This window comes from Crocodylus siamensis, chromosome 9 (genome assembly GCF_052110815.1).
Source record: "Crocodylus siamensis isolate JL-2025a chromosome 9, ASM5211081v1, whole genome shotgun sequence".
NCBI lineage: Eukaryota > Metazoa > Chordata > Crocodylia > Crocodylidae > Crocodylus > Crocodylus siamensis.
The window spans coordinates 28787825-28800853 of record NC_143403.1 but is presented as its reverse complement, the minus strand read 5'-3'; the positions used below and the strand labels follow the sequence as shown (position 1 = coordinate 28800853).

The window sequence follows — 13029 nt, the reverse complement described above, 5'->3', positions numbered from 1 at the left end:
CTCTTTCCAGTTGGGCTCAGGCGGCCGGAGCCTTACCTGGCCCGTTTGACCCTTCAGAGTCCCCACCACTGTGGAGCCCTTCTGGGATTGTTTTCGGTCCACACCCCTACTGGGGTTTCTATTAATTCCCAATTGGGCTCAGGCAGCTGGAGCCTTATCTGGCCCCTTTGACCCTTCGGGGTCCCCAACACTGGGAGCCCCTCTGGGATCCTTTTCAGTCCACACCCCTACTGGGGTTTCTGTCTGTAGTATTTGCCCACTCCTGGGGCTTTGCTTAAAACCTGTCCCCACCGGGGCTTCTCTCTGTACTCGCCCCCTCGTGGGGCTTCTCTCAAGTACGCGCTTGCTCCTGGGGCTTCTCTCTGCCCCCCCCCCAGGGGCTCTATAATCATGGACTCGCCCTCTCCGGGCTCATCTCTTTATTAGCACCCACCCTAGGCTTCTCCTCATTTGGCTCTCCCCTTGGAGCCTAACACAAGCCCCTCGGGCTTCTCACTGATGCTCCTTGCAGTAGGGCTCAGGTGGCCTTAGCCATGCCTGGCCACCAAAATCCTCTTTGCCTTTCTCAGGGCTGGGGTCTTATACCCTAACTAAGGTGCCCTCACTGGCACTGTGCCCCTCCCCAGGGCTGGGGTAGTACACCCCACAATGTAGCACCACACTCCAGCACTGGGAGCACCCCCACTCTCCTGGGGCACTCCTAAATGAGGCCTCCTCCATCCCCTTATAGCCTCACCCGGTCTTCCAGTCTAACAGTAACGAACAGAACCAAAAGCCAAACGGCTGTAACACAACAACAGTAAGCCTCCTGGCTTATAACATAGGGTCTACACTCACTTGGCTCTCTAGCAATGGCCTCCCAGCCCGGGTTCTCTCCACCCTTACCATGCTATAGCCGCTTGGGTGGTCAGGCTGCAACCATCAGCTCTCCTGCCCCTCAGACTCCCAGGAGGGAACTGCCAGCTAGGCTTCGGCCTGGGCTGTTTATAAAGGCCCGGCCCTGCCCCCTTCTGGTCACATGACCAACCAGGTTGCCCCAGCAACCAGCACCTGAGCTGCCCCTGGAGCTTGGCAGCTGGCCTTCTCCCTTCGTAGGAACAGGGCACCTGAGTGCCCCTGTGACAGTATATCACCAGTCAACAACGATGTTCAGTCAGAGGTGTACAGACGCTAGGACTCCTCTGCCTGTGCCTTTGCTATCACTGATGCTTTTCCCTGCTAAAGCACAGAGATAGTTCCTACTGCTATCAGTTATCCCCACCACAGCACAAAGAAAGCTACCACTTCTCCCCACTGCAGTGTGGAGAAAAGGCCATCCCCTGTACTTCTCTTCACCATAGAGAAGCCCCTGCTGCTCAACACTGCTGAAGACATAATATGCAGGATGGATTTGAGCTAGAGGCCATAGGTTGCTGACCCCTGGATTTATATAGCAAATTTAATCTTTTCCTTATTTTATGCTAATAACCTAGGGTCCTGTTGCTGATGAAGATGATAACAGAATTGCACAGAAGATTAAGGCTGATGCATCCATTGTTTCAGATACTTCAGAGGTACAAGTTGATTCAACTTGTGGGAGATCACATGATTTATGTTTGTATGTTGATAACTGCCATAGTAAATTTCACTGTTAAATTTTATGAATGCACTGAATGTGAAACTGTAATACAGCGGTATCCTATTTTAATTGTTTTGTAATTAGAATTTTAATTTTATATATTTCATATATATTTTCTTAACTGTAGAGAACAGCAGCTGAATAAGTGGTCAGTAATGAAGTTGACGTCAGCATTACAAACCACATATACTGTGTACTCCACAACTACTAAATAACTTAGAAACCCAAAAATATTAGAGCAAAAATTATCTTATTTATCAGGCAGGACAAATGAATGTTTAAGCAAATGGTTTTATACGGGTTTATATGGAGTGTCATGTTTCATAGATTTCATAGACATTAGGGCTGGAAGGAACCTTATAAGATCATTGGGTCCAGCCCCCTTCCCAAGGGTCAGGAAATCAGCTAGGGTCAAGGGATCCCAGCAAGACAAACATCTAAATGATTCTTAAAAGTGTCCAGAGTAGATGCTCACACCACCTCTGGGGGGAATCTGTTCCAGGCCTTGGGGGCTCGGACAGTAAAGAAGCTTTTCCTTATGTTCAGCCTAAAACAGTCTTGCAGGAGTTTGTCACCATTGGACCTTGTCATCCCTTGTGGTGCTCTGGTGAACAAGCATTCCCCTAGGTCCTAATGCACACCCCTTATGTACTTATAGGCTGCCACCAAGTCACCCCTGAGCCTGCTCTTCTCCAAGATGAAGAGTCCCATAGCTCGCAGCCTCTCTTCATAAAGCCTGTTCTCACGCCCTCTGATCATGCACGTGTCTCTCCTCTGGACTTTTTCAAGCTTCTCCACATCCTTCCTAAATTGTGGAGCCCAGAATTGGATGCAGTACTCCAGCTGTGGCCTCACCAAAGCTGAGTATAGCAGGAGGATGACATCCTGGGTCTTACTTGAGATGCATTGGTAGATGCAAACTAGAGTTTTGTTCACTTTGCTAGCTGCGGTATCGCATTGGTGGCTCATGTTTACCTTGTGGTCAATCATGACCCCTAAGTTTTTTTTGTGGTCATGAGTGTAGCACTGCAGAGCCTATAAGTATGATGCAGGGGTTTTTTTCCCCGAGGTGGAGCACCTTGGATTTCTCTGTATTGAATGCATCAGGTTTTCATCCACCCACCTTGCAAGCCTATCGAGGTCGGCCTGGATCATCAGCCTATTCTCAAGTGTGCACACCCTTCCCCAAAGTTTGGTGTTGTCAGCAAACTTAGCTAGTCTGCTTCTAACACCAGTGTCCAAGTACAGGTAAAGAATACAGGTCCAAGAATGGAGCCTTGGGGGACACCACTAGTCACTGAGTTGATTTGGTTCCGTCAACTACCACTCTCTGGGTCTGACCTCAGAGCCAGTTCCCCAGCCATTGGACTGTGGAGTAGTTGAGGTCACAGTTGCCCAATTTATCTGTGAGGACATCATGGGACACCAGGTCAAAGGCTTTTTTAAAGTCCAAATATATGACAACAACCTCTTCCCTTTTGTCCAGGTGATATATCACCTGGTCATAGAAGGAAATGAAGTTGGTCAGGGAAGACCTACCCACAACAAACCCATGCTGGCTATCCCTCAGAATGGTGCCTTCTGTTAGCCTGTCAAGAATGGTTTCTTGGTTAACTTTTTCCAAAATCTTCCCAGGAATTGAGGTCAAACTGATTGGCGTGTAGTTTCCCGGGTCTTATTTCCTCCCTTTCTTGAAAATAGATACCACATTGGCCCTCTTCCAATCTTGTGGTATTCAGATGAAATACTTGGAGTTCTCAAATATCCTTGCCAGGGGCCACGCTATCATGTCTGCCAGTTCCTTTAGCGCTGCGGTTGATGCTCAGTGAGCTTGCTCTGGTGGTTGTCCACCCATCCCCTTGCGAGCTTAGTTTAAAGCCCAGTCAAGCAGGTCAGCCATTCTGGCTGAAAAGAGCTTCTTCCCTGTGGAGTGAGGTGGAGGCAGTCTCTTCCAAACGAACCACGCCTCTCTTTCCGAACAGCAGGCTGTGGTCATAGAAGCCGGAGTCTTCATGATAGCACCAGAGCTGCAGTCTTCTGTTTTAGTGCCTCAGTTCATCTCTCCCTCCTCAGCCCGTGACCTGTAACCAGAAGGATTGAGGAAAAAAAACGCCCATGCTCCCAGCCCCCTGACCCCACTCCCAGAGCCCTGTAGCCATTCATGACCCAGCTGGGATTGCTCCAAGCCATGTCATTTGTGCCCACATGGATATAGAACATGGGGAAGTAGTCAGCGGGCCAGATAAGTTTTGGGATCCTCTCAGCCACATCCCAAATCTGGGCTCCCGGGGGCCAGCAAACTAAGAGGTTGGGGTGAACAATCGCTCCCTCTGTCCCCCTCGGGAGGGAGACTTCCACAATGACCACTCTGTGTTTCGTCTTAGGCATGATACATGATCGTGTTTCTTCCTCACATAATGTTATATTAAGTTATTATGTTATAATATAATTTAATATATTAATATAACATACCATAAAGCCCATAAAGCTGGCAAGTCAGTCAGCAACACTGAAGTCCTTGACTTCAGGAAAGCTGACTCTGACAAGCTCAGGAAGCTTGTCAGTGAGGCCCTAAGGGACCACGACCCCAGGGGGAGGGGAGTTCAGGAAGAGTGGTTGCTCCTCAATGGAGCAATCCTTAGTGCACAAGCTAATTCTATTCCATCTCGGAGAAAAGGCAGCAAGAAGGCACAGAAGCCCTGCTGGCTCTCCAGGCATCTAGCAGACCTCCTGAGGCTAAAAAGAAAGGCTTACAAAGGACGGAGGACAGGATTCACCTCCAGGGAGGAATATTCTGCACTGGTCCTGTCCTTCAGGGAGCAAACCAGGAAAGCCAAGGCTGCAGCTGAACTCCAACTAGCTTTGAGTATCAAGAACAATAAAAAGTCCTTTTTCATATATGTGGGGAGCCAGAGGAAAAGCAAGGGCAACATTGGACCCCTGCTAAACCAGATGGGACATCTGACAACTGACACCCAGGAAAAAGCCAAACTATTAAATGGGTACTTTGTGTCGGTCTTTCGTCAGTCCCATGGGACGCCCATGCCCACCAAGGGACAGAGAGGTCCAGGTGAGGATGCTCCCCTGCCCTCCATCAATGCTGACCTCGTGAAGGAACACCTTAAGAGGCTGGATATCTTCAAGCCAGCCAGCCCTAACAATCTACACCCCAGGTTACTTAAGGAGCTGTCGAGCATCATAGCCCAGCCCCTGGCATGGATCTTTGAGAACTTCTAGTGCTCTGGTGTAATGCCCGAAGACTGGAAGAAGGCCAGCGTGGTGCCTATCTTCAAGAAAGCGGGGAAAGTGGATCTGACAAACTACAGGCCCATCAGCCTGACCTGTATCCTGGGGAAGGTCTTAGAAAAGTTTATTAAAGAGGCCATTCTTAATGGACTGGCCAACACCAACATCCTGAGGGATAGCCAGCACGGGTTTGTTGTGGGTAGGTCTTGCTTGACCAATCTCATTTTCTTTTATGACCAGGTGACCTATCACCTGGACAAGGGAGATGAGATTGATGTCATATATCTTGACTTCAAAAAAGCCTTCAATCTGGTATCCCATGATCACCTCTTGGTGAAACTGGCGAACCGTGGCCTTGGGTCCACCACAATCTGCTGGGTGGGAAATTGGCTTTGTGGTCAGACCCAGAGAGTGGTAATAGATGGAAGCAATTGTCGTGGTGCCCCAAGGCTCTGTCCTTGGACCCATACTGTTCAACTTCTTCGTTAATGATGTGGACATTGGAGTCAGAAGCAGACTGGCCAAGTTCGCCGATGACACCAAACTCTGGGGCAAAGCATCCACACCTGAAGACAGGAGGGTGATCCAGGCTGACCTGGACAGGTTCAGCAAATGGGTGGACAAGAACCCGATGGTGTTTAACACTGAAAAATGTAAGGTTCTCCACCTTGGGAGGAAAAACCTGCAGCATTCTTATAGGCTCGGCACTGCTACGCTGGCTAGCACTACCAATGAAAGGGACTTGGGGGTCATCATTGACCACAAGATGAACATGAGCCTTCAATGTGGTGCTGCAGCTAGTAAAGCGAGCAAAATGCTGACTTGCATCCATACATGCTTCTCAAGCAAATCCCAGGCGTCATTCTCCCCTTGTACTCAGCCTTGGTGAGGCCACAGGTGGAGTACTGTGTTCAGTTTTGGGCCCCACAATTCAAAAAGCATGTGGAGAAGCTTGAGAGAGTCCAGAAAAGAGCATGACCAGAAGTCAGGAAAACAGACCTTACGATGACAGGCTCTTTAGCTGGGAAAAGTGCAGGCTCAGGGGTGATCTGATGGCCACCTGTAAATTTATCAGAGGTGACCACCAGTATCTGGGGGAACGTTTGTTCACCAGAGCACCCCAAGGGATGACAAGTTCGAACAGTTATAAACTACTGCAAGACTGTTTCAGGGTGGACATAAGGAAGAATTTCTTTACTGTCCGAGCCCCCAAGGTCTGGAATATCCTGCCATCGGAGATGATTCAAGTGCCTACATTGAACACCTTCAACAGAAATTTGGATGCTTATCTTGCTGGGATCCTATGGCCCCAGCTGACTTCCTGCCCCTCAGGCAGGGGGCTGGACTCAATCTTCCAAGGTCCCTTCCAGCCCTAATGTCTATTAAATCTATGAAATCTACGTAATATATATTATATTATATTCTTCCTCATGTTATATTAAAGAATCAAAAATGCAGTACCAAGAAGAATTGGATATCATGGGGCAACATGCATTATGTTCCTGTTATAGGACGCTGTCCAATTTAAAATCATAGAAAATTAAGTCTGGAAGGAATGTTTATTTAATTTGTGCTGAAAATTTTCCAGTTATAGAGATTCCACGACCTCTAAGTAATCTCTTCCAGTGCTGAACCGCTGTCATACTGACAAAGTTCTTCCTAATATTTAACTTAAATGTCCTTTGTTAGCATTTAAGCATGTTACATTTCATCCACTGTGAACATGGAGAGGAATCCCTTTTGTATTTGAAAGCACTTATTAAATGCCTTCTTTGGTCCTCCTTTCTCTAGGTCAGTGGTTCTCAACCATTTTAGACTCAAGCCACCTGTACATAACTTCTGTAAATTGAATAGCACCCGATTTCAAAAACTTATATTATGTAGTGCATATCTCCTTGCAGAGGGAGGGACTGGGCAGTGGGCATGGAAGACCATTCAGGCAGGGTAAGCCTGAGTCTGCTCTTATCCACTTAGTTAATCTTCCTATCTCCTTGTACCTCACGTATCTCTTCACACCTTGGATCACCCTGTCCCAGCACCCCACTTAAGAATCACTGCTGTAGTCTACTTCCAGTCTTTTTCTAGAACTCCAAAATGCTCTGGAGTGTCCACAGCAGTTTGTCCATGTCTGTCTTAAGATATGATGACTAAATGAGGAATCACCAATGCTAAAAGAATAGAAAACTCACTTACCATATTTACTTGAATCTAGGTTGAGGGTTTTTTCCCCGGTCACCATGGGGGAGGTGGGAGGAAAACCCCTCATCATAGATTTGCATACAAAGCAGAGTCAGGTGGCAGACAGCTGCTGCACCTCTTACTGGCCCACAGCAGCCTCCTGCCCCACCCCACTCTGCTTGCCCTTTGTAGCTTTTGGTCCTCCCTCTGCCCCCTTTTCCCCACTTACTGTCAGGCAGCTTAGTTCCAGCTCTGGTGGGATTCCCTCCCAGGCACAGAGATCAGGGAAACTCTCTGTTGCATGGCCTAGCAAAAGCTGCATTTCTGTGTATGGTGCTCCATGAGCTGGGAGGGAATAGAGCCTAAGCAGCAACTGATAATATGATGGGAGGTAGGGAGTGGGGAGGAAGGGACAGAGATTGTAGGGAGTGGGTAGGGAGGAAGAGACGGAAATTTTGGAGAGCTACAGGGTGGAAGAAGTAGGAGAGGCAGAAGTAAAGGGGGCTGACTGCCTGCCCACCCCTAGCCACTGCTTTCCTTGCTGTAATAATGTGGTGATAGGGAGGAGTGAATTTAAGACAACTCTCCAATAATTAAATTCTGTACCTGGAAAATGATAACAAATTTTAGATTTTTTTTTTATATGGAAAAAATTTATATTATTGAAGGGTCATCTTAAATTCAGGTTCATCTTAGATTTAGGTAAACATGGTATTTTGACTTGTATATGGCATTCCTATTAATGCATCCCAGTGACCATGTCTACACAAGATGACTGCACAGTAGCATCACGTAGCACAAATTGTGATGCAGTGCTACTACACGGTAGTCTCAGGCTACTGCAGAGTAAGCATCATGAAAAAGCCATTCAGCGACACAACTGCTCAGAAACTCCAGTTTCTGCACTGTCATTTTAATACTTATTTATACAACTATTAAATGACTGTGCAGTACTGCACAGTAAATGTCTTGTGTAGATATGGCCAGTATGTCATTGCCCCTTGGAAAAAAAAAAATCTCACTGATGACTCAGATTCAACTTTGGACCCAGTATAACGCCAGATTATTTTCTGAACTACTGCAGACTGGCCAGTCACTCTCCTTTTTACATTTGTTCATTTGATTTATTTTTTAACTTTCCAAGTGTAGTATTTTGCAATAGTCCTGACTGAATTTCATCCTTTCTGTTTCAAACTATTTCATAAATTAATCAAAGTCATTTTGATTTCCTCATGTTATCCTCTAGTGATCCTGAAACCACACTCAGTCCCCAAGAAATTTAGTATATGCTCATTCCATCTTTCAACTCCTTAGAAAAACTGTTGAACAACAGATCCTAAACAGACTCATGAAGAAACCACTCTTGACACTTCCTCTGTGTTTGACTTTGTTATTGGTGACTACTTTTCATCCCAGTTATCCAATCATAATTGAATATGTGTGTATCCAGTTTTGTAAGCTAGCCCATAATTTCTTAGGTGCCTGTAGCATTCACATAATAGACAATGTCAAAATCCTTACTAAAGTTGAGGCATATTGCATATACTACATTCCTCACCTCTCTATTGCCCCTGTCCATGGGACCCATGACCCTCTCATAGAAAAAAATCTTTCTTTTCTACTTTCATCTCATGGCAAAGAAGGCCAAAAGGTGTTCCATTTCTGAGGAGATACATTCAGGGACTGCAAAAAAGTTTTTCCACTCTTGCTCAAGAACTGTTTCAGTAGCCAAGGATGGTCCAGATCACACAATACTTCATTCCCAACATGTTCCATATGGCTACGGAGGGGGGCTGTAGAGAGTATGAAGATTCTTTAATGATGGAAGAATCCTTAGTGGCTTCCAAAGGTTCCTTTGTATTGTTCCAGTGTTTTGTTTTAAAGGGTTTTAATAGAGCTCATCAAGTCCAAGTGTAGAATCACTTTGGGAAGTCTCGGAGGCTTGTAGACAACTTTTAATAGTCTCTGTTATTTGTAGAAGGAAAGGAATAGCCTTGCTGTTTCTGATTGTGGGGAGAAAAACTGGAAAAAATGGCAACAAATTTTTCATTATCTAACTCTCCACAGACTGTCTTGATACTATAGCAGATTTCCTCGATGGGTATGATTTCTTTTATAGTACATACTGAATTAAGTTACTGTTGTCTGTGACTTGAATAGATTTTGAGCCATTTAGTATGTAGCTACAAAGATGGTTCTTTTTTTACATGCTTTGTGCAATTTCCTTTTGAAATCCTCATGAATATGCTACATGAAGATTCATCACTTAATAGAATATCATCTGAAGAATAAGGTGGTTGAAAAAATATATAGGTTTCTAGAAATAATAAATGCGTTAAAAATATAAGTTAAATGTTTAGAAACCATCAGATTATATATCTTGATAGGGCCAAGGGACATTTTTACTATGCAAGATGTTATAAATACTACAGAATGGCTGTAAAACATGTTATTTTTATTTATTTCTTGTCTTATGTAAGGTTATGCAAGAAACATTGGCAGATGATAAAGGAAAGGAGACTGCTGAAGAAATTCTGCAGCAAAAAGATGATCTCTCTCATCTGTCTGAGGGTCAGTTTGCTGACCACAGTTCAGCTACCTCTGAAGATGAAACAGAAATAACTGAGGAATTGGAACCAGAAGGTTATTTTCATTTTTATAAAATATAAATATATGTTTCCCTAATAAATCTGCCTCTCCCCATTTTTAAGCAATTGTTGTTAACAGTGGGAGCTGTCTTATTATAAGCTTCATGACAGAATATTCTAGTTTTCCTTATGGATGTAGGTGTGTGGGTTTGTTGGTTTTATTCTTAGCCCAAGTGGAAACTATACTGTTAATTGAATGCAAAAACCTGATATATGACCTAGTTTCATAAAATATTAAAGGAAACCTTGTTTCTATTTAAAGTGTCTTTATATTTCCCCTTCAGAACTGTGCTGTTCTAAAGAATATTTTAACAAGTATGCTCGTTTTGTCTGCAGATAACTACCATCAGTAATATCAGAGATTTTCCTCAAACAATGAGAGGGCAATACATTTTTTAACAAGTGTGACACAAAGTTGTTAAAGACAGATTTATGTAAAGAGTACAAAGGCCCAAGTCATCCTGTTCTAGCTCATATTTAAACTTAGTTATCAGGAAAGCAAGCTTGATTCCCTGAGACTGAGATTTAAAATAGGAGTGGGTACAGGATTCTAGAATTTTTAATTAGTTAGGTATTTTGCTTTTAGCACAATTTGAAAAAGATGGAGTAACTCTTTTTCCTTTTTTAAATTAACTTTTCTCCAGTAAAACAGAGCTAAGGTATTTAGAGAAGTGTCACCCTACCCCAACCCCATCCCACCTTGAAGAAATTATTTTTAGTACATTCTCAGTGTATGCAAGCATGTTGGTGAAACCCAAAGAGTGAAAATCCACAGATTAGTTTAATATAGAAATATTGATTTAATGTTTGTCTACACTGCAGTTCATCATGGGAAAATCTGGTAGCATTGCACCCCTCAGCTTCTATCATTATACATTTTGGTGTTTGTAGAAGACTGTTGCAGGGCACTAAGCGGTGCCTGCTACTTTCAAGAAGTGGCTGACTGGTCAGAGAGCCCTGCCCAGTCTGCAGGGCTCTCCAGCTGTGGGTTGCCAGGTTTGCAGCCTAAGGAGGGAATAAGGAACACCTGCAGGACCCACATGACCAGCTGGAGGCAGGGTTTTGGCCTAGATAAGATATGGGCTAGAGTCAAAAAAGGGAAGCCCTGGCAGCCACCAGAGAGGGAGAACTGCAAGTGGAAGTAGCTGGAGAACTGCCACTGTCTGCTTTGTTTCCCAATGCAGTGGGACCTACCTAGGGACCTCCCAGGTACTTAAGCTAGAGAGAATGCAGTAGAAAAGGGACATAGTATTTGTATTGTATATAGAGTGGCCATCATAGAGGACATTCCGATTTTCTGCTACGCTGTCCTCTATTGATACGAAACCTGACATCTACATGTCCTCTATTTTTCTCTTCAAGAAAAATGGTGAGGGGGCTGGGATCGTGAGCTCCAGTGGGGAATGAGAGTCCCATGTGAGACTCCAGAGCTCAGGTCCCAGTGCCACCTCAGGCACCAGATCAGGACCACTGGCCTGATCCGACCCAGACAGGGTGGGCACTGCCCATCTGTTCTGCCAGTGAAAAAGATTGAGGAGCACTGGTTTAGACCATTTAACACAACCATTTGCTTGTGTTATGCTCTACAATTAAGAGATGATTTACCTGACTCTCTCATGCAATATTTATTAGAAAAGTTTAATATATTGTTCTCAGATTTCTTGATAATTCTCCATTGGACTATAAATACAGATTTTGTTTTAACTTTATTGATTTTTACTTTAACAGTTCAAGATGATAGACAAGCAACTGATGCCATTGAATCCATAATAACTGACAGTGATGATTGTGTTGTTCCAAGCCCATTGTCCAAGAGTATCAAACAGGTCAGTCCATATTTTTATGGCAATTTAATTCTTTTTGATAAATTAGGTAAACCTAAGGAAAATATGTAGCATTCAGCTTCCTGTGAAATAGCGAATACCAGATTTTCAAGGAGTCTTTAATTTCAGTAGGTTTCTCTGTTTTCAAATTCAAATACACTGAGGCTCCATCTACACGTTACACTTAAGGCACGATTAGCAGGTAATCTCATGACTGAAACTGTAACCCAGCCACACGTTTAATCAGTGAATGGCATGATAAAACAAGCAATAAGCCACAAAATTATTCCAGGAACAATGTGGAATAACTTCATGGATTGTTCTTATCATGCCATTAATTGAACATATGGCCAGGTACTTCCCTGTGGTTGGGAGTCTTTTCAGCTGAGGGGCTCCCAGCCACAGTGGTGCACCACCTGCTCCCAGCCCCACAGCTCAGGAGGCTGACAGCAGTGGTAGCATTCCCCATGCTGTCTTTGCTGTAAGTCCAGCAACTGATGAGACTTGCAGCAGCATTTGCAACACTGCTCCCCTGTCAGCTGCGGAGCTCACAGCAGGGGCAGCACATGGAATGCTGCAAGCCCTGCAGTGTTACCTGAACTTCTAGAGGAGCCCTAAGACGCACATATCGGGGCACTTACCCTAATGACCTGACAGTTCATGCTTTATAGGTTTTCTTCATTCACAATGATCTTTAAATTTTTGATGAATTTGTAAACTTGAGCTTTCAAGTCACATGGTTATAGTTCTGACTATGCAATGCATGAATTTACCAACTGTATGTAATTACTACTTAAGTACAGCTTTATTTAGGAATCCTTTACAGAACATTTTCAATGTAAACTAGTAACCCAAGAAAGCTAGATGTTACTATAAATTAATAGGCTAACATTTCATTACTAGAAATCTGGATTTAAAAACGAAAAATAGATTTCATAGTCTTATCTCAAACCACCACATCACTTTTCAAATTTCAGCATAATTAGTAATCTATGATTAAGGTCTTCATTCAATTACTATTCCCATTGATTTTAATGAAGGGTATACAACTGGAACATTATGCAGTTTCACAAATCATTTTGAAGTGCACTAGTAGAGATTTATATAGTATTTCCATCACACCCACTCACATGCTATCCTGTGCTAGAAAAAAAAATTGTTTCACTTTTTTTTTCACTTCATGTCCTTTTTTTAAGATTTCATTTTATTACATGATGGCTTCAGCAGTATCCAGACAGATGCACTTTAAGAGGAAAATGTCAGTCAGTTTTAATTTTTGATACTAAAAAATTTTCATAATAAAATATTTGTACTAGTCTAATTTAGATCCCAGTTGCACCTTTTATACTTGCTAGTACAGGGGGAGCCTGGGATCATTATGTCTGCAGCCCAGCCTGACCTGATTCAATCCCAGGGCTGAACTGAATGCCACACATTAAACTTAAAGTCACCAGCCCCTAACAAGAGAGTCAGCCTGTCCTTTGAAGCTTTGAAGCCAGGCATTGACTTCTCTTCT

General features: G+C 43.9%; 1 protein-coding gene across 3 annotated transcripts in view; it reads left to right on the top strand.

The window, feature by feature from the left end:
• Positions 1–13029, top strand: part of RPGRIP1L (RPGRIP1 like) — a 164425-nt gene that overhangs the window by 104899 nt on the left and 46497 nt on the right. For all 3 annotated transcript variants that reach the window (XM_090063572.1, XM_090063574.1, XM_090063575.1), the window contains exons 20-22: positions 1473–1553; positions 9523–9685; positions 11419–11516. In XM_090063572.1, the coding sequence (XP_089919698.1) occupies positions 1473–1553; positions 9523–9685; positions 11419–11516 (342 nt within the window). The remainder of the gene's footprint in view (positions 1–1472; positions 1554–9522; positions 9686–11418; positions 11517–13029) is intronic.